At 34.3% G+C, this 22263-nt stretch overlaps 1 protein-coding gene across 3 annotated transcripts in view; it reads right to left on the bottom strand.

The window, feature by feature from the left end:
* RNGTT (RNA guanylyltransferase and 5'-phosphatase) overlaps nucleotides 1-22263 on the bottom strand; it is a 328397-nt gene that overhangs the window by 206766 nt on the left and 99368 nt on the right. For 2 of the 3 annotated variants that reach the window (XM_080807179.1, XM_080807181.1), the window contains exons 10-11: nucleotides 13362-13433; nucleotides 8409-8573 (exon numbers count right to left, since the gene is read on the bottom strand). In XM_080807179.1, the coding sequence (XP_080663305.1) occupies nucleotides 8409-8573; nucleotides 13362-13433 (237 nt within the window). The remainder of the gene's footprint in view (nucleotides 1-8408; nucleotides 8574-13361; nucleotides 13434-22263) is intronic. The other variant, XM_080807180.1, reaches the window with a different exon arrangement.

Here is a 22263-nt window from a genome sequence, read left to right as displayed (position 1 = left end):
TAATCTAGAGAAGGAAACAGGAGGCATAGGGAACTCCCATCAAAATCAACAAAAGCAGGCCAACACCAAGATATATTGTAGTTAAACTGCAAAATGCATATATAAAGAAAAAAGTCTTAAAAGCAGAAAGACAAAGTCCCTAACTTACAGGGTAAAACAAATAAGGGAAGATCTGCTTAACAGCAGATCTCTCCACAGAAACTTGGCAAGCCAGAGAGTGTAACAGGATATATTCAACAAGCTGAATAGGAAAAATATGCAGCCAAGAATACCCTATCCAGCAAGGCTGTCATTCAGAATAGAAAGAGAGATAGAGTTTCCCAGACAGAGGTGCCTGGGTGGCTCAGTCGGTTAAGCATCTGCCTTCAGCTCAGGGCATGATCTCAGGGTCCTGGCATGGAGCCCCGCATTGGGCTCTCTGCTCACCTGAGAGCCTGCTTCTCCCTCTTCCACACCCCCTGTGTGCTCTCCCTCTCTCTCAAGTAAATAAATAAAATCTTAAAAAAAAAAAAAAAAAGAATGGATGCTACACTTTGTCAAATGCTTTTTCTGCATCTAGTGAGAGAATCATATGGTTCTTATCCTTTCTTTTATTAATGTTGTATATCACACTGATTTATTTGCAGATGCTGAACCACCCCTGTAGCCCAGGAATCAATCCTACCTGGTCGTGGTGAATAATCTTTTTAATGAACTGTTGGATCCATTCTTGGTGAATGTCTTGATGAGAATTTTTGCATCCATGTTCATCAGAGACATTGGCTTGTAATTTTCCTTTTCAGTGGGGTCTTTGTCTGGTTTTGGAATCCAGAAAATGCGGGCCTCAAAGAAAGAGTTTGGAACTTTTCTTTCCATTTCTATTGTTTGGAACAGTTTGAGGAAAAATAGGTATTAACCCTTCTTTAAATGTTTGGTAGAATTCCACTGGGAAGCCATCTGGCCCTGGACTTTTGTTTTTTGGGAGATTTTTTATTATGGATTCAATTTCTTTGTTGGTTATTGGTCTCTTCAAGTTTTCTATTTCTTCCTGCTTCAGTTTTGGTAGTTTATAAGGTTCTAGGAATTTAACCATTTCTTCCAGATTGTCCAGTTCGTTGGCATGTAATTGTTCAAATATTCTCTTATAATCGGTTGTATCTCTGTGGTGTTGATGGTGATCTCTCCTTTCTCATTCGTGGTTTCATTTATTGGGATACTTTCTCTATAGTAAGATGTTCTTTAGCCTGCATGCATTTGTGGTCTTTCAAATTTTTTTGTGGTTGACTTCAAGTTTCATAGCACTGTTGTTGGAAAATATGCATGGTATGATCTCAATCTTTTTGTGCTTGTTGAGACCTGATTTGTGACCCAGTGTACTTTGTGATCTCTTTGGAGAGTACCCCATGTGCACTCAAATATGTGTTCTGCTGTTGAATGTGTATTCTGAATGTGTATTCTGCTGCTTCAGGATGAAATGTTCTGAATCTGTTAAGTCCATATGGTCCAATGTGTCCTTCAAAGCCATTGTTTCCTTGTTGATTTTCCGCTTAGATCTGTCCATTCCTATAAGTGGGGTATTAAAGTCCCCTACTATTATTGCATTTTTATCAATAAGTTCCTTTATGTTTGTTATTATTTTATTTAGGTGCTCCTAAATTGGGGGCATAAATATTTAAATTGTTAGATTTTCTTGTTGGATAGCCCTCTTTATTATGATGTAGTGCCCTTCTTCATCTCTTGTTATAGTGTTTGGTTTAAAATGTGGTTTGTCTGATATAAGTATTGCTACTTGGGCTTTCCTTTGACATCCATTTGCATGGTAAATATTTCTCCATTCCCTTCATTTTCAATCTATAGGTGTCTTTAGGTCTAAAATGAGTCTCTTAGAGGCAGCATATAGATGGGTCTATTTTATCCATTTTGACACCCTATGTCTTCTGATTGAAGCATTTAGTCCATTTACATTCACAGTAATTACTGATCTGAATTTAATGCCATTTCATTACTTGTTTTGTCATTGTTTCTGGAGATTTTCTTTGTTTCTTTCTATGATGCTTTTTGTCTTTCTTTCCTACTCAAAGAGTGCCCTTTAATATTTCTCCACAAACTCTTTTAGTTTTTGTCTGGGAAGCTTTTTTGACAAAAACCTCAACAAGGTAGGGAAAGAGGGAACATACCTCAACATCATAAAGGCCAGATATAAAAGGCCCAAAGCTAATATCAATGAGGAAAAACCCTCTAAGGTCAGGAACAAGACAGGGATGTCCACTCTCCCCAATGTTATTTAACACAGTACTGGACATCCTAGCTTCAGCAATCAGACAACAAAAAGAAATCAAAGGCAACCACATCAGCAAGGAAGAAGTCAAACTTTCACTATTTGCAGGTGACACAGTAGTCTATGTAGAAAACTCAAACAACTATATCAAAAAAGTGTTAGAACTGATAAACAAATTCAGTAAAGTTGCATGACACGAATCAACATACAGAAATCTACTGCATTTCTATATACCAGTAATGAAGCAGCAGAAAGAGAACTCAAGGAATCTACTCCATTTACTACCACACCAAAAACCGTAAGATATGTAGGAATAAACTTAACCAAAAAGGTTAAAGACCTATACTCTGAAAACTAGAGAACACTTATGAAAGAAAATGAAGATGACACAAAGAAATGGGAAAGCATTTCATGCTCATGGATTGGAAGAACAAATATTGTTAAAATGTCTATACTACCCAACGCAATCCAAAAAATGCAAGGCCTAACAAAATACCACCAGCGTTTTCCACAGAGCTAGAACAAACAATCCTAAAATTTGTATGGAACCACAAACCCCAAAGCCAGAGGAATCTTGAAAAAGAAAAGCAAAGCTGGAAGCATCACAACTCTGGACTTCAAGTATATTACAAAGTTGTAGTGATCAAGACAGTACGGTAACGGCACAAAAACAGACACAAAGACCAATGGAACTGAACAGAAAACCCAGAAATGGACCCATAACTGCATGGTCAACTAATCTTTGACAATGCAGTAAAGACTATCCAATGGAAAAAAGACAGTCATTTCAACAAATGGTGTTGGGAACCTGGATGGCAACATGAAGAAGAATGAAACTGGACCACTTTCTTAAATCATATACTAAAATAAATTCAAAATGGATAAAAGACATAAATGTGAAACAGTAAACCATCAAAATCCTGGAGGAAAACAGGCAGTAACCTCTTTGACATTGGCTATACCAACTTCTTACTAGATACATCTCTGGAGGCAAGGGAAACAAAAGCAAAAATGAATTATTGGGACTTCATCAAGATAAAAAGCTTCTGTACAGTGAAGGAAACAATCAACAAAACTAAAGGGAACCTTCAGAATGGAAGAAGATATTTGTAAATGACATATATGATAAAAGGTTAGTATCCAAAATACATAAAGAACTTAACAGACTCAAATCAAACTCAAAAACAAATAATCCAGTTAAAAAAAATGGGCAGAAGACATGATTAGACATTTTTCCAAAGACACACAGATGGCTAACAGACACATGAAAAGATGTTCAACATAACTCATCATCACGGAAATACAAATTAAAACTACAATGAGATACCACCTCACACAGGTCAGAATGGCTAAAATTAACAACACAGAAAACAATAAATGTTGGCAAGGATGCAGATAAAGGGGAACCCTCTTGCACTGTTAGTGGGAATGGAAACCAGTACAGCCCCTCTGGAAAATAGTGTGGAGGTTCCTAAAAGTTAAAAATAGAACTACACTAGGATCCAACTATTACACTACTAGGTATTTACACAAAGGATACAAAAATACTGATTTAAAAGGATGTTGCGGCACCTGGGTGGCTCAGTGGGTTAAGCCTCTGCCTTCAGCTCCAGTCATGATCGCAGGGTCCTGAGATGAAGCCCTGCATCAGGCTCTCTACTCAGCAGGAAGTCTGCTTCCACCTCTCTCTCTGCCTGCCTCTCTGCCTGCCTCTCTGCCTCTGTCTAATAAATAAATAAAATCCTTTAAAAAATAAATAAATAAAAAATTTTTAAAAGGATACATAAACCCTGATGTTTATAGCAGCAATATCAATAATAACCAAATTAAGGAAACAGTCCAACTGTCCAACAACTGATGAATGGATACACACATATACACAAACACACACACACAATGGAGTATTATTCAGCCATTAAAAAGAATGAAATCTTGCCATTTGCAATGACATGGATGGAGCTAGTGAGTATCATGCTAAGCAAAATTCAGAGAAAAACAATACCATATGATTTCACTCGTATATGGAATTTAAGAAAGAAAACAAATGAATGGGCGGGGGGGTAGGTAAACTAGAAAACAGCCTCTTAACTATGGAGAACAAAATGAGGCTTGCTGGAAGGGAGGTGGGCAGAGGGATGGGTTAAACAGGTGATGGGTACTAAGGAGGGCAGTTCTTGTGATGAGCACTGGGTGTCATATGTGTGATGAGTCACTAAATTCTATACCTGAAACTAAAATTACACTGTATGGTAGGTTAACTAACTGGGATTTAAACAAAAACCTGAAACTTAAAAAAAAAAAAAAAAAAAGGTTGTGAACCTAAAACGGCTCTAAAAAAATTATAATAAAGTCTTTAAAAACAATAACAACAATACATTAAGATTAAGTAGGGCTTATCACATCAGGACATATTTCCATGTAATTCATAAGATAAACAAATCTACCAGAAAAAGAAAACAATTATACCAATAGAAGATAAAAAGCCATTTGACATCACCGAATACTTATTCTTTATTAAAAGCAAAACAACTTAGTAAAAATAGAACAGACACTTGTTTAACCTGATAAAAGATTCCAGACTCAAAGGCAATATACTTTTAAGAATCACCAGAAGCATTCCCACTTAAATCAAGAACAAGACAAGGATCCCTATAACTATCACTACAATTTAAAATTGTACTCATGCATAACTGAATCAGATAAGAGATAATTTAATGTATGAAAAATCTTAAGAGGAAAACTATGTCTATTTATATTTAGTATGATTAATACCTAGAAAACCCAAGAGAATCAACTGTTATTACAAAGAGTATCAAAATACAGTGAGAACTGTATAGAATTAGTATACTAAAATCAAAAACTTTCAAATTTAAAAACTTATCTTGTATAAAGGCATCTGCTAAAGTCCTACAGGTAACACCACCCTTAATAGTTAAAAACAAACTTTTCCTGCTCCAAAGAAAAGGAACAAATAAGGCTGTTCACTCTCACTACTTCCATTCAACATTAAATAAGAGGCTCTAGCCAGTGCAAAAGGCAACAGAAAAAAATAAAAGGTATCCAGATTGCAAAGGAAAAGTAAAAGTGCCCCTTTTTTATAGATTACATGCTTGTCTATGTAAAAAGAGCTGATGAAATCTACAAAAAGCTAGTAGAGGAGTGAGTTTAGCAAGACAAGAAAAAAATCAATATACAAAAATCAATGTATTGCTATATATTATCAACAATTAGAAATGGAAAAATTTTAAATACTATTTATATCAAACAGTATGAAATAAACTGAAAAGAATCAGATGAGTAAAACCTGATCCTTAAAACTACAAAAATGTCTGAGAGAAATTAAAGACCTTTAAATTAAAAGGAGAAAAATACCAGGTTGATGATTGGAAAACTCATCATTGTTAGGGTACCAATTCTTCCCCCTAAATATAGCCAATCCAATTCCAATCCAAATTCCAGAATGCATTTTGTAGACACTGACAAGCTTATTCTAAAATTCTTATGAAAATGCAGAGGCCAAGAATAGCTAAAACAACTTCAAAAAAGTAGTACAGAGTTGGAAAATAATCCTATCCCATTCAAGATTTAATCTGAAAAGTAATCAAGATGGTATGGTACTAGTGTAAAGAGACAAACACAATCAAGGGAATAGAACAGAGAGACTAGAAAAGACCCAAACATACATGACAACTCAGTTTTCATAAAGGTGTAAAATCAATTCAATGAGAAAAGGACACTCTCTTCAATAACTGGTACAGAAAGAATCGGATATTCATATGCAGAACAAATAAACAAAAATCTACCAAACAACAAAAAACAACTCAAATGTCTAAGCTATGGAATAGTTAAATTATAGTACACTGATAAGATGGGAATCTGCACATTTGTTTAAAAAAAAAAAAGCGGATGATCTCTACATACCACTAGGGCAAGGGGACTCAAAATGTATTGTTAAGTAAAAAAAGCAAAGCAGAGAACAGTGTGTTAACAATCACCTCTTGGATTAGGTTGGAAAGAAAATTAATAAATGTATTTGCTTATATATGCAGAGGAAAATTCTGACGGATATAGTTAGTACTAATGGCAATGGTTGTTCTTCTGAGGTGATAAATGAATAGGAAGCTGTCAGAGAAACTTTGCTACATGACTTGGAAAATGTATAATTCTTTTTAAACTGGCTTTCTAGCTGTAAATACAAATAAGTTGTAATTTGAGAAGTTGCTACTTATTTTTACTATACTGGATGTTATATTCTAACTATGTATATTAAAAAAAACTGAACAACTCACTATCTCTTCACTGGGCTCAAATGACAAGTTGAGTAAGTTTTTAACAGAGCTACATAACGTCCTAAAATCAAAGTTATCACCACAATTTTACAGATATACAGAAATGAAATTCTATTATTTTCTGCAAAAACATACTCACCCTTCAGAGTTATAAACTTTGTTTAAAACCATATAAAAATTAGTATTCTTCATAAAAATGATATATACTTCTCTCACAAACACTTTATCATTCATAATATCACTAGTTCACCCATTCCCATTAGCAGTGGCTGTAAGAATAATAAGAATCTCTACAGCAACAATGTGTTAACTGTAGCTACTATCCTGTACCTGGTGTTACTACAGTTTTACCCTTTAGAACAAGTCTGCTACAAAATGCACTTTCCTTTTGAATAACTGGGAACAAAAGAGTAATAACTGGAAAATGGGGAGAGAGAGTTATAGTTAAAATTCCAACTAGTATTCCTTTAAAAAGAGAATATCCTAGATTTTTTTAAAGGGGTTGTATAAGCTAAGAATAAAGAAAAAAAGAAGTTTTTCTAGTGAAAAACTCATGAAAAATTGTTCAACACAACTTCTTCATATCCTTAAAGAACAGTTCTAATAGTTATCCAATGCAAATATTTCGAAGTAGCACTGATTCTGACTCAAGAGATATACGATCTAAGACACATTTTCTTAAATGCTGAACTTGAATTACGACAGCACAAGCTGTCAAGTTAGTTTTGTTTTTTTTTAACTGAATGCAAACTAAAACCATGTGGCTTCTACCCAACTTTTACACTGATTTATAATTTTAAAAGTATTTCTGTAAGAGTACATTGCTCCAGTTAGCCAAGTTTCACCACTGCCATGGCCCACGTCAATTGTCAGTCAACCTTATTCTTACCCTACAGATTGAGCAGGGCCCCAGGATAAATACCCCAATAACATCCCTGCTGCCACAACAGACACAAAAGGTAAGCAGTGAACTGTAGGAAGATCACAGCAGCAGAGATCAACTATGTCAACCATGACAAGCAGATGTTATGCAACATATCAATAGAAATAGAATGATAGCTTTGTATATCTTGACAGTTAAAAAGATGGGCACTGGGCAGTGCTGGGATTACTGCTACTATTATATCCAAGGGTTAATATCAAATTAAGTGGATCTGAGCAGAAGCAGGTTAAGATACAACAAAAATTTATATCATCAGGCAAGTGGGATTATACGACAAAGGAGTTTAAAACACGCAATTGCGTATGTTTTATACTTCCTATATTATTCTATCACAGCCACTCTTCTCCAAACATAATAATTTCATGGTTCATCTTTACTGTCAAATACTATGTAGCAGTTAAAAAATAATATCTAAGCCCTGGCCTGGAAATATTTCCAAGCCACACTGTTAAATGAAAAAAACAACAATCCGAGAAGATTCAGTATGATGCATTTTAAGCATCAAAACAATAGAAATAAAACTCTCAATATATGTGTGTATGCAAATGAGTTTTTTAAATAAGAGTATGTACCAACCACCGGTGACCTTCAGAAGGCATAACAGGTGATTTTCACACTATACCATTCTTCACTGTTTATAGCTTTTTTTTTTTCAAGATCATTGTTTACAGCTTTTTAAAAAACATAACACTGACCATGAATCAAAAACTATGATGAAAAACAAGAGAGTTACCTTTCTACCACTGAGAATCTTACTCTGGACAAGATTTGGGAATTGCACATGTTTGTCCAGAATAGTGCTATATTCAATAAAATAATTTCTGAAAAAAATCAAGACAACTGGGCAGTAAAATGTCATTCATAGTCCTCTCACAAGCTGAATTATGACACACTGTAAGTACTAATTAGAAAATTTTACCTTTCTTGAAGTATAGATGTCAAAAAATGGCTTATTTCTGACACTAAATGGTTCCTGTGTTTTGTCAATGAGCCCAGTCTTCATTTTTTCATGTCGAGGACTTATTATTTCTCTTTCTATACACTGCAGACGAATATTAAAATCACAATCTCCAACTGGCTGTGCCTGAATTAAATGAGACAATTATTTAAATTTCAACACTGAAACTATCTTATCAGTATAATTATTAAGGCTGTCACAGTATACACAGCAGTCTATGTAAACAGCATCCTTTGGAGTTGTCCAATGCACAGCCTGCACAACCACACATGCCAGTCCTGATTTCATTAATTAAAGACACCTAAACACATACATGGTTATTTATTTTAAAATCATAAATGCATAACATAGTATGGGAGAGTGGTATAAATCTTCTCTAATATAAATTGATCTGAAGTTATCACATCTGAATTAAAGTATTAATATACTCACTAATCATTTTATTTGAATTAGTAAAATTATATCAGTTAGTAGAATCTGTATAAAATTACAATCCACATAATTCAGGAAAATATAAGCAAATAACACATCAAAATAAGAAATACAGTCACTTATAATGTTTTTGTTGCTTAACACACTAATGCTTTACAGCCATCATCAATAAGTAAAAGATAATTATTAGACAAATACATCCTCAACTCTAAAAACTAATAATATCAAACAAAGTCTCCATAATATACTCAGTTATATAAAGAAAGTTATATAAAGAAAGTATATATAGTATATATACAATATGGTACATATATGTGGTATACATAATTTGAATCATAAAGTAGAAAGTGAATAGAACTTTTCTGTAGATTGAAGGTAGGGGCTTACCCTATCTTAATGGTATATAATAATACAGCTTCTAACATTTCATCTGGGTGACAATAACTGTCCAGATTAGTATCACCACCTCCTATCAAGTACCACTCTTCTCTACTTTGCAATTGGACGGCCTTCCATGAATTCTTCTCACCTCTTCATTTTCTTCCTCTTCTCTAGTCTATATTACTCAACCTACATTTACACAACCTAATGCTTACAAATAGGTGACAATATTTGCTTAAGTTGTGGACATTAAATGTGTCTTAAGGATGACTTTTTCTATTGGAAGGATGACACTTTTGATACTTAGCAAAGAATAAGGAACAAGACAAAGCGAGTAAGCCCTAGGTATGAGGAAGTATACATTCCCTTTACACAAAGGCATAATACAACTGTTTGTAAAAGGTAGTACTGAGGAAAGATCAGTAAACAATCACAAAGTCCATGTATAATCTTTTCCACGTCACCTACATCAAGGTTGAAAAACCTAAAATGTTAGGCTTATTTATTAGACCTATTAAATGAATTCAGACCCCTAAAAAGTTAACGTAGAAGAAGTCAGTCATCCATTTTTTAAAAAATAATAATAATCTAACCACTGTCTAAAAATACTTAGGTATTCTAAATTTTCTCCTAAATATTTTTCACTATACACATAAACCAAAACAACAAGAAAAAACTGAAAGCGAGTTCACCTTCAAATCTATGCTGCCTATAGGAAGGGAAGTGTTTGTTAGGTAGGTGTTAAATCACTGAAAACAGACAACAGAAAGAACTCAACAACTATTCACTAACTGGTTTCCTAGTTTTGAATTCTTCCTCACTTCAAAATACTACCCATGCTGTCACTGGAGTTGTCTTTCAAAACAATGAATGTGTGATCCTATCATTACCCTAACTAACACCCTTCAATAGTACCCTATTACAGCCAGGACTAAGCTAAACTGCCTTATTCAAGTCACCTGGCCCCCTATTCAACAATCTATTTTCATTTCTTGCTATGTCCCACATCCTACCACACATTAAGTACACTAATAACCTTTAATGTTCCTGACCTCCATGATTCTATCCTTCAAAATTAATCCGTGTTAACTCTGGTTAAACTGAAACAGTCTCACCTCTCTAGTATTTTTTATATATTCCTGTATCTCTAACGTACCTTTACTGTTGTTATACTATTATAATTATTTCTTTACATTTATTTCTCATCCATAAAATCGATGGTTTACAAATTTCTTTTGATTTTGCACCCAATCTAAATACATATCCTAACAAATGTTTATAATATATGCATGTTAAATTTTAATAAGTTGCATATATGTACAACTGTATATGTTATAAAACAGACAAAAACTGAATAAAGAGATAAAAAATAAGTTCCACTTTTTTCCCAAATCCCACCATTGAAATGGCCTTCTTTGGAAGCCAGTGTACTGAATTACAAATTCCCTGAAGGCAAGAAATTATGTCTTATTCATCTGTGTATATCCAATCCCTAGAATAACACTTGACATAGAAAAGATGATCAATGAAATTCTTGCTGGACAAAATAAACTAAGGGAACTTAAAATATTTTAACTATTTTTTTCAAAACTTCATTTTTTTCTAACAGTGACCTTGATTTCATGACTCAAAATAAGCTGGTTAATCATCAAGGCTCCACAGTAAATCAAAGAATTAAATATATGATGCTTCCAATTATAAATACATCTTAATATCAGAAACTTGAGAGAAAATGTGACTTTAAAATCAATGAAATATGGCAATAGGTACTCAATACATACTTACTGAGTAAATAATTAGACCTACTGAAAGCGTAACTTAATCATTTTTACAGCAAAATATGGATGTATTTCCTGTTTAAAAAAGCACAAACTTTGAGAAGGTCTAGTTAAGTCTGATTTCATGAAAATGAAAAATTCCTGTGCATCAATACATACTAATTTGCAAAAGATACTGTCACATACATAACCAAAAAAAGGATTAGAATGCAGGAAAGATCATTAATTCCCACATATTAAGAAGACTGACAACCAAATAGAAAAATTAGAAAATTATTTGGAATTTAAAATTAAATCTCAAAAGAAAAATCCAAACAAGTAAAAATGAACATACGAATCAGGCTTAACTTCATTAGTAATAATGGAAGAGCAAATTAAAACAAGATCAGATGCCATTTCACACACATCCAATTAGCAAAAATTTTAAACTCTGATAATACCAACTGTAGTAAGCTGTTAGACCTACTTCTGAGAGGAATTCAGCAACGTAGCACATACACCTGAAGTTGCCAATTCAGTCAGAATCTCTATGATGTAGGTAGGGGTGAGAGGAACTGTACTTTTTAAAAACACCGCTGGTGCTTACATCCCAAGAATGAGAATTGTCCTAGAGAAACTCTGATGTATGCACACAAGAATATATAAACTGTTTAGCAGTGTAACAGCAAAATATGGCAACTCAAATGTTCATCAAAAGGAAAACAGACAAATTCTGTGTATTTACACAAAACAATACTTAACAGTAATTAAACTGAATGAACTAAACCTATGTGTATTAATACAGATAAACCTCAAAATAATGTGGAGTAAATGCTCAGTACCACAGTACAGTACAATATTTATGTAACACTAGAAACCTTGCACAACAATACCACATATATTTTATGGACACACACATAGGTAGTAAGGTTATTAAAAACATTCATGGAAATAATAAACATCAAATACAGGGTGGAAGTTGCTTCCGGCTAAGAGGGTCAAAAATATAATAGTAAGGTGTGCATGAGAAACTTCTACTGGATCTGTAATGACTTATTTCTTATTAAAAAGAAAGTGGAGTAAAAATGACAAAATATTAAGGTTTAACAAATCTGGTGGTTAGTACATGTGTATGCCTCATATTATGCTCTATACTTTTGTATACACTGAAAATTTTTGTATTTTTTTTAAAGAATTAGAAGGCTATTGTCAAAGACAAAGCTCCCAGGCTAAGAAGTGAACCTGCATGGAATACATATTAAAGGAGAGCTCAATGTCAAAAGGCAGAGGAGACAAAACTCCCCTCTTCACAACAAAACAATACCACCCCCACCCTTCACGTCTCATTATGGGCCAATGAACATTATTCCAAAATCTATGATAAGAGTAAGCCAATTCTAGGAAGCATCACTGAGGCATATAGTAATCACAAACAGACAAAATTAAAACTTGATGGTTTCTGACCTAGGAAACTGAAATCTATAAATTCAACAGAAAATGAAATATGTACATTGAAAATTTCTAGGAAAAAGATGCCTTTAAAGTGGATTAATGCAATCCTGAATCTCAATACTGTCATTCAAAATATATATCCCAAAAAGGAACTTTTACAAAATTTTGTTATAAATCTTCAAAATCCTAAAACTTAAACACTCTTAATTCCAGAATTCTTAATTGCTTTCAGTCTAGTTTGAATACTAAATGACTATGCAATTTGAATAATATATGTCTAGAGGAATGATTATACCTTTTCATAGATGTACACTATTGAAAGAATTTCTCACATTTACAGAAGTGATGTTGTACTGACTAAATAATTTAGATACTGATACTATAATTAAACATGAACAGGCAGATTCTTGGCTTGTCTAAAACTATAGGAAATGGGTAGAAAATATAATTCCTATTTTTTATATCTATTTATAACAGAATTTTATATTTTGTTTTTAGTTTCCTGCCTGTACTCATGAATAACATGTTCATGCCCCTAAGTTATACATTCAATACCCATACTCAGCTTCTCTTTTTATTTTTAAGTGACAGCAACAAAATCTGTGGACTCTTTTTTTTTTAATCATGTACAGGATAACTAAAACTAAGACTTTCCATCTTAAAAAATTCTGTCTTATTTTATCAATTAAACTATTTTTATTTACTCACTTCAAGTATCTTATAAAATCTAAAGACAAAGCAATGTGCAAAATTATTATTAAGGTATCAAATGGGTAATTAGAGTCACAATTTTTCTTTCCTACCATCTCTAAGACAGTAACACTTTTTATTTGTAAAAACGTATTATCTCAGGGACAATTTTTATTTTATAAATTATATTAAAGGTACTTACATTGAATTTAATTATGTCATATATCAAATATCTAGGAACGGCCTGTCCATTTACTCTGTCAATAATCATTTCCTTGAAAGAGAAAAGAAGGTTAAGTTTCTTCATACTTTAATGGCAAGTTTGATTAAAATAAAACAGATACAGAAAGCACATAAACCTTATATATATTACCTGATGAAACACTAATATGAACACACTTATACCCAGATCAAATCAATAGACTGTCAACATCCCAAAACTCCCTGTCATGAATTTACTCTATTAAAGTAAAATGATATGAAAATATCTCATGTTTTTTCTATTTGAATTACTATGCTACATTTTTTTATGTTTGAGTTACTAAGCAACTATTAAAATAAACTACAAATTTTAAATTCCAAATACAAGGAATATTTTTAAAATAATTTTGTTAAATCATTATTGCTTCCAATTTTGTTACAGGCTAACTATGTCACAAAATCTGCAGGGATAAATGGTGCCCTTATTATAAAATATATTCCCCATGCAATCCATCCAGTCTTTCTTGGTTCCATGTCCCTCTACTATGATCAAAGGGAACAGGACAAGAGAATGTATTACATATCACAGCCAGTAAGTGAAAAAAAACTTAAATCCTGCACCTTGACGGAAAAGAGATAAAGGACATTAAAAGACAGGCGTGCCTGGGTGGCTCAGTCGACTGAGTGCCTGACTCTTGGTTTTGGCTCAGAACATGATCTCATGGGTCATGGGCTCGAGCCCCACATACAGTTCCATGCTCAGTGGAGAGTCTGCTTGGAGATTCTCTCCCTTTGTCCCTCTCTCCACTTCTCTCTCTCTCTCCCACCCTCTAAAACAAGTATTTTTTTAAAAAAGATTATAGGTACAGGGGCGCCTGGGTGGCTCAGTGGGTTAAAGCCTCTGCCTTCGGCTCAGGTCATGATTCCAGGGTCCTGGGATCGAGCCCCGCATCGGGCTCTCTGCTCAGCAGGGAGCCTGCTTCCTCCTCTCTCTCTGCCTGCCTCTCTGCCTACTTGTGATCTCTGTCTCTGTCAAATAAATAAATAAAATCTTTAAAAAAAAAAAAAAAAAAGATTATAGGTACATAATGCAATATTTCACAAAATTTTAATTCTTAATACATTTTGGCCTAAAACTATTTTTCTTTCCTCATATTCTTTCTAGGAAACTAAGCAGGGTTTTTGTTTTCTAATTTCATGACAGAAAATCCACAACCACCTAAAATGACTTAGAACATATTGATTTAGGACAGATATACTTTGTTAAGAAACTATTATTAATTAATTATTTTCCCAAATACATATTTGTTAACCTGTAGACATTTATTTATGGTTATCATCTTGAAATTAAAACATGGCACAAATTAAATCACTTCATTATCTTAAACTATTTACTAAGTATTTTTACTTAACTACTTGTATCTGAGAATTTTATGACCCATCAAGGTGGCACCAAAAACAGGTTTCAATTCATTGTTATTGTCAAAAATGTGTGGATGGAAATTAAATGAACTTCCAGGTTCAGATAACAGACATCACAGAATTTCTCTCCTAAATTACCTGATGATATGAACAAAAACATATATTCCTTTGAACATTAAAAATGGTCAAAAGGATGGGGCGCCTGGGTGGCTCAGTGGTTAAAGCCTCTGCCTTAGGCTCAGGTCATGATCTCGGGGTCCTGGAATCAAGCCCCGCATCAGGCTTCCTGCTCAGGCTTCCTGCCGAGCAGGAAGCCTGCCCCCCCACCTTCTCTGCCTGCCTCTCTGCCTACTTGTGATCTTTGTCTGTCAAATAAATAAATAAAATCTTAAAAAATAATAATAATAATAAAATAAAATAAATAAAAATAGTCAAAAGGAAAATTTATTATTAGCACACAAAACAAGTAAAAAGAAATATACAAGTAACCATTAAAAACTGAAAACTACCAAGACTGTGGTAAAACAAAAAGGCACAGCATGGTTCATTTCCAAGCCCACTAAACCCCCAGAAGCCCTACTTGTCAAATGACAAATTCTTGATAATTGTCATTATTACACTCAAATATAGATAGAAACAAACTCAGTAGTTATTCTTGCCTTCTTTTTTTCCTCTCTTCTGACTGGAGTAATAAAAATAGCACAATAAGCTTTGTGCCTGAAGAAAGACTCCTAGACTCCACAATGAATTGAAGAAATAACCTGAGCATTACTGGAATAATATATGGCTCTCAATTAGCTAAAGAAAACATCCACTAAAAGCTTTTTAAAAAGAACAGAACCCAGAGATTCTAACAAAAGACCCCCAGTAATAGGCTGAAGGCTGAGTTCTTCCCAAACGACATCCCCACCACAATGACCCCTTATGCATAGCTGCCATCATTACCCTAGGCTACAGAAAAGTAGATAAAAATAAAATATCTAAGCTTAAAACTTAGTTAAGAAAATTGGAACCCTTGGGTACTGTTGCTGGGACTGTAAAATGGTACAACCTCTATGAAGAGGTTCCCTCATATACCAGTGCTATATGAGCCAGCAATCTCAGATCTGGGTATATATCCCAAAGAACTGAAAGCACACCCATGCTTATAACATCATTATTCCAACAGCTAACAGGTGGGAGCAGTGCAAATATCTATCAACAGACAAATGAATAAATAAATTTGATATACAGTTGTAGCAGAATATTATTCAGCCTTGAAACAAAAGGAAATCTATCACATGCTACAACATGAATAAATCTTGAAGACATTATGCTAAGTAAAATAAGCCAGTCACAAAAAGACAAATCCTATATGACTTCACTTATATGAGGTATCTAAAGTAGTTAAAATCACAGAGATAGAATGATAGTTCGCACAGGTGTACAGGTAATGAGGAGCTATTTAATGGGTACAGAGTTGCAGTTTTACAAGACAATGTTACAGGGAACTGTTGCACAAAAATGTATATGTAGTTAACACTACTGGATTGTATCCTTAAAAATAGTTAAGACAGTAAATTTTACATAATGTGTCCTTACCACAACTATAAATAAAAAAAAACTTTAATAAAACCCAGTTAAAGAAGGAAAAACAGATTTCCTCTTCTAACCAAACCGAAAAATGAGGAATTAGATTTACCATCTAGCCTGAAACAACAAAAGATGTGGACAAAACAGAGGAAGCAATAATTTTCAAGGCACTAGACATCCAACAACAAAGAACAGTAATCTCTAGAAGATAGTAAATAAAATATATGAGCCCTAGAATTTTCCCAACTTATAGCCCAAAGGGTTTCCAGGCTTCAGTAGGGATCCCAGCAAGCAGGAGAATCCCAGGTAAAGCTCAGCAGTTTCCCTCAATTAAAAAAAAAAAAAGAACAGGTTGTCTGGGGAGAACAACAGGACTAGAATTCTAGGGGCAGAGTGAGAGAGAGACAGACAGATGCCCAGATAAAGAACTACAAATATCCTCAGTCAGACTTCCATGAATGTTCAGCAGAGTATGCACATGGAAAAAAAAAACCATTCAAAAGTCTTAGAGGACAACGCAGCAGGCACTGACACAAGGTTGGGAATAATGCCTGTTCCTACCAGTCAGATTAATTCACAGGACACTGAGTACTCAGAAGGATCTTGTCTCAGCAGAGAATAATTATGCCTAGACTAAACTCTGCTCTAGACCACCTAACAAATCTTAAAAGCAGGACTCAAAAGGTATAAAGCAGTTCCAAGTAAATTACCTGCCTCCTAGAACAAACCTCAAAGAAATAGGAATACAAAAATAACAAGCCTGTAACAAGGTAAACTTCAAAATGTCTGGCATCTAGTCAAAAATTAACAAGTATGCAAAGATGCAAAGAAAAAAAAATACAACCCATAAAGAGGAGAAAAATTAATCTAAAATAGGCTCAAAACTGAGAAAGATGTTAGAATTAGTAGGCAAGAAAATTAAAGCAGATGATTATAAGTATTCCATATATTCCAAAAAGCTAAGTAGAGATATAGAAGACATTAAGAAGATTCAAAATGAATTTTCGGAGGTGAAAACTACAATGCCTGAAGTGAAAAATACTATGGATGGGAGGAATAGCAATTTAGACACTGCAAAAGAAAAGATTAGTGAACTTGCAGACATAGCAACAGAAACTATCCAAAATCAAACAGAAAATATGTTGGGTTTATTTGTTTGTTTAAGATTTTATTTATTTGACAGAGACAGAGCACAAGCAGGGGGAGCAGCAGGCAGAAGGAGAGGGAGAAGGAGAGGGAGAAGCAGCCCCCCAACCCCCACAGAGTAGGGAGCCCAATGTGGGGCTCAATCCCAGGACCCTGGGATCATGACCTGAGCAGAAGGCAGATGCTTAACTGACTGAGCCACTGAGGCACCTTTTTTTTTTTTAAAGAGCATTAATAATCAAATCTTCAAACATGTAAAAAATCGAAATAACGGCAAAAAAAATCTACTTTTAAGTAAATTTGTAAACCATAGATAAAAGATGCTCAACAAACCCTAAACATAAAAAAAACCTGAAGAAAACTACAAGATACATCAATTTTATATTGCTCAAGAATTTGTTAGAAATTGCTGCATTGTCGACTGCAACTTAAATCCTTCATTGGTGGGTCCCCACCCACACACACACACACACACACACACACAATCCTGCATGTTTGACCTTCCTATCCTTTGTACTTTTTTTTTTAATTAACATATAATGTATTATTTGTCCCAGGGGTACAGGTCTGTGAATCATCTGTCTTACACAATTCACAGCACTCACCATAGCACATACCCTCCTCAATGTCCATAACCCAGCCACCCTATCCCTACCCCCCCCCCACTCCCCAGCAACCCTCAGTTTGTTTCCCGGAATTAAGAGTCTCTTATGGTTTGTGTCCCTCCCAATCCCATCTCATTTCACTTCCTTCTCAAATTCCTCATAGCAGAGAGATCATATGATAATTGTCTTTCTCTGATTGACTTATTTCACTCAGCATAATACCCTCTAGTTCCATCCACATCATCGCAAATGGCAAGAGTTCATTTCTTTTGATGGCTGCAGAGTATTCCATTGTATATTTATACCACTTCTTCTTTATACATCCATCTGTTGATGGATATCTAGGTTCTTTCCATAGTTCGGCTATTGTTGACATTGCTGCTATAAACATTTGGGTGCACATGCCCCTTCAGATCACTACATTTGTATCTTTAGGGTAAATACACAGTAGTGCTATTGCTGGGTCGTAGGTAGCTCTATATTCAACTTTTGGAGGAACCTCCATATTGTTTTCCAGAGTGGCTGAACCAGCTTGCATCCTCTGTACTTTTCTATATTCCATTTTCTTTTTTTTTTTAAGTACCCAGGTACCCACCCTTCTACCTATCCATCCAGTATTTCCTGAGCCCAAACTATGTATTAGACATAGCTCTAACTGCTAGAGAAATCAGGCATACAGTCCCTACCTTCAAAGGAGAGTCCCAGGAAGAAGAAAATACATAAGTAGCTGGGTCCAATGAACAGTTCTAGTTTTAACGATAGATAGCTATATAGATAGAGTAACCATGCAGCTTACCGTCTATATAATACTTCTGAGAATGAAACAGATTCCTATTAATAAATACACCAAGACAACAGATATAAACCTACACTATTTCAGCCAAATAAGAACATATGATATAAGCTTAACAAAGAGTAGTTATTTCTAACTGAAGAATAAGAGAAAGGTTTGATAATAAGATGTTGTGACCCCTTAGTCAAATCCTGAAAGATACAAGTGGATATTTCCTAGCAGGATGGTAAATGAGCCAAATAGTATTACAAAGGTGTAAAAAAGGGTGGTTTTGAGTAAACTGTCCAAAGCTCATTATAGATGGAGCTTATGGTTCAAGGGTCACAATGAAAGACAATGCCAAAAACATGGGCATGGCCCAGATATAAAGAATACCATGTTTAGTAGTATGCATTTCATGATATGGGCAATGGGGAAACACTGAAGGGTTTTAATGAGAGGAAGTAATTAACTCTTCTCTGGAAACCTGTAGACCTTCAAAGCTCATCTCAAAGGTAACCCATTCATCGAAATCCTTTCAACTAAGGCCCACTTGATTCTAATTATCATAGTCCACCCAGGTGATAAAATGTTCTAGAATTAGAGAGTGGTAATAGTTGTATAATCTTGTGAATATACTAAAGACTACCAAATTATACAGCTTAAAAGGATGAATTTTAGAGTACCTAAATTATATTTCAATTTTTAAAAATAAAACTAATTTTTTTTTAAATCCTAAACTCAGTTCTTCAGAATGAAGGGAAATGATGGAACCCTAGATACACAGCATATATAAAATGTCAACTATATACATATTGATTATACACATTCTGTAGGCACAACAGAATGACTGAAAGAAAATACAACAAAATGTTAAAATGTAACCTCTTCTTGACAGTTGAATTTTTCTACTTTATGATGTACAGACTTTCTAAAATTTTAACGAGTGTGCATATTCCTTTACAAAAAACATTAACGTTGAAAAGGCATGCCATTTTTCCAAGATTCTTGCTATTACCTTTGGTCATTAACTGCTATATTCTCCTCTTGGCCTCAATATAAAATCAACTAAATTTCACTGATTGTTTCAAATGAATTAATGCCATATTTCTAAACTCCTATTTTCCACATTTTGTGGGTCAAAGAACATAATTTAGAGAGCAAAACAAAAGCTTCAATGCTCACATCTGACAGCCAGACAATTAGGTAGTTTGAGTTATTCTTGGATTTGGAATTTTACAAAAACAATTTGCAAATGAAAATGTAGAAGAAACAGGAAACTATAGAGGACTGTTTTAATTAACTAACTGGAAAAAGAGATATGGCAACTATAATTCTGGTCCAAGTAAATTGACATCATGAATCATATTGCTATTTTAAAACTTTGCAAGAGTCTATTATGCAGCTTTCATTTGTCCAAGATCGGGGTGAAAATAAATAGTATTGCTCAGTTAAATCTGCAGATGGTTAAACATCTAATTTTTAAGCATTATTTCCTACCTGGAATGCCCTCAGGCCATGCCCAACAAAAATCTCTTTCTAAAGAAATCTTTCCATATCTAATGCCAATTCCTCTATAAAACATCTTTCATTCCAAACTAACTAGATTTAATATATTTCTCCTCTAAACCACCACTGGACTTTTAAAATACCAATCGTCAAGTTATTGTTTTATTTCAAGGTCTCCTCCATCACTATCAATTTTTCTCCACCACCACCAAATGAAGTAAAAAGTCTCAAGGGTGAGGCCTTTTTTCAACACTCTGCACTCCTGGCACAGCAACTTGAACATGAAAGGCATTCAAAAATTATTAGTTCAATGATAAACTATGCTAAGCTGTGGCAAATGCTTTAACTTAGGAGTCTTTTCTTCCTTTTATTTTACTGATTACAAACTAAAAAACTCTATCTTAAATGAGGGTAACAACAACAAAAATGTTCTTGTTGATCCTGTAGAGAACTCACTGCCACAGCTGCCACACTGGCTGCACAGTTTATAAACAGTGCAACTCCACGGGTGACAGTCACACCAACTATGAGAATGGCGCACCCTGGAGATGTGCAATGCACAACGCTTCTAACCTTACACAGTGACTCTGTCAACCACAAGGGGGTGTGTGCTGCACAAACACACACACACACACACACACACACACACACACACACAATGTCCCCAATGTTTATGTATATGTACATATCATTTCATTACAAAATTACATTTTACTACAGCCCCAGAATACACAGCACTCTTTGTTTTGTGACTACATTTACTCTGCTCGGTCTCTGCCACTACATCCAACTATACTACCTTCTTTCTTCCTTTCTAATCTTTACTACCTGGTTCATAATCATCCTTTCAACCTGGACGCCTACCATCACTCACTAGGAACCACCTAATATTTGATCTTCCTTCCACTGCCCTTCTGCACATGACTTCAACCTCTCACCCTCCCAAGATCACATCCTGAATCTTCTCATCACCACAAACTATACCTCAGAAGTGACTAATTCAAACATCCTATTCTCCCATCAGTCTTCCATCTTCTGGTTTGCATACTCCAAAATCTAGCTGGTAAATAAAAACAAAGGACATGGGATGGAACCACAAGCATTCACTCGGAAAAAAATTCACCAGGAAAGTGATATTCCCTCTGTTAAAAAAAGATGTATTTTATGCATGCGATTTTCATTAATATCATCCTATCATTGAGAATTTAAGTAAATATTCACAACCCATTTCCTATCCAACAGTGGATAAAAACCAGGAATAGATGAGCAAATTTCAACTTAAGGCAAGAAAGCATTCTCATACAAATTCCAGAGAATTATTAGCCACTTGTAATTCAATCTGGCTCGTGAAAAAGATCCAACGTTGAAGAAAATTTAGAAATTTTTTTAAAAGTTTGAAAATTTAAAAATGTAATTAGTATCTCTGTAGAAAGGAGACCTGCATTTGTGAGAAGTTATAATAAAGATGTAGAGTCCCTTTTTCCTCCAAAGAAAAGCAGGGAATGTGTGGCAAAGAGATAAACCATACAACCAAAAACAGCAAAGAGAAAGATGAATGGTCTGAAGGCAAGGCTACCAGAGATTACTCTGCAGAGAAATGTATAAGCTTATTATTGTATAGATCTGCACATGAAGTGGAGTCTAACTCCTTAATCAAACAGCCTATTCACCCAAAAGCTAAAGAGAGAAAAATCTAAGTGGCAAACCTCAGAATAGCCAGGAAATTGGGTACACTTGGACTGCCAAACATTAAACTATATGCTTAAGTCAAAGTATTAAAATCAATCTAAAACTACCACTGAAAGACCAAAATACTAATGGAATGAGAAAACAAATCAAGAAAAAAAAATGATAGATAAGGGAATCCACTATATAAT

This window comes from Martes martes (assembly GCF_963455335.1).
Source record: "Martes martes genome assembly, chromosome: 6".
Lineage (NCBI taxonomy): Eukaryota > Metazoa > Chordata > Mammalia > Carnivora > Mustelidae > Martes > Martes martes.
Note: the sequence above shows the minus strand (reverse complement) of the source record. Positions and strands in the feature narration are given on the sequence as shown.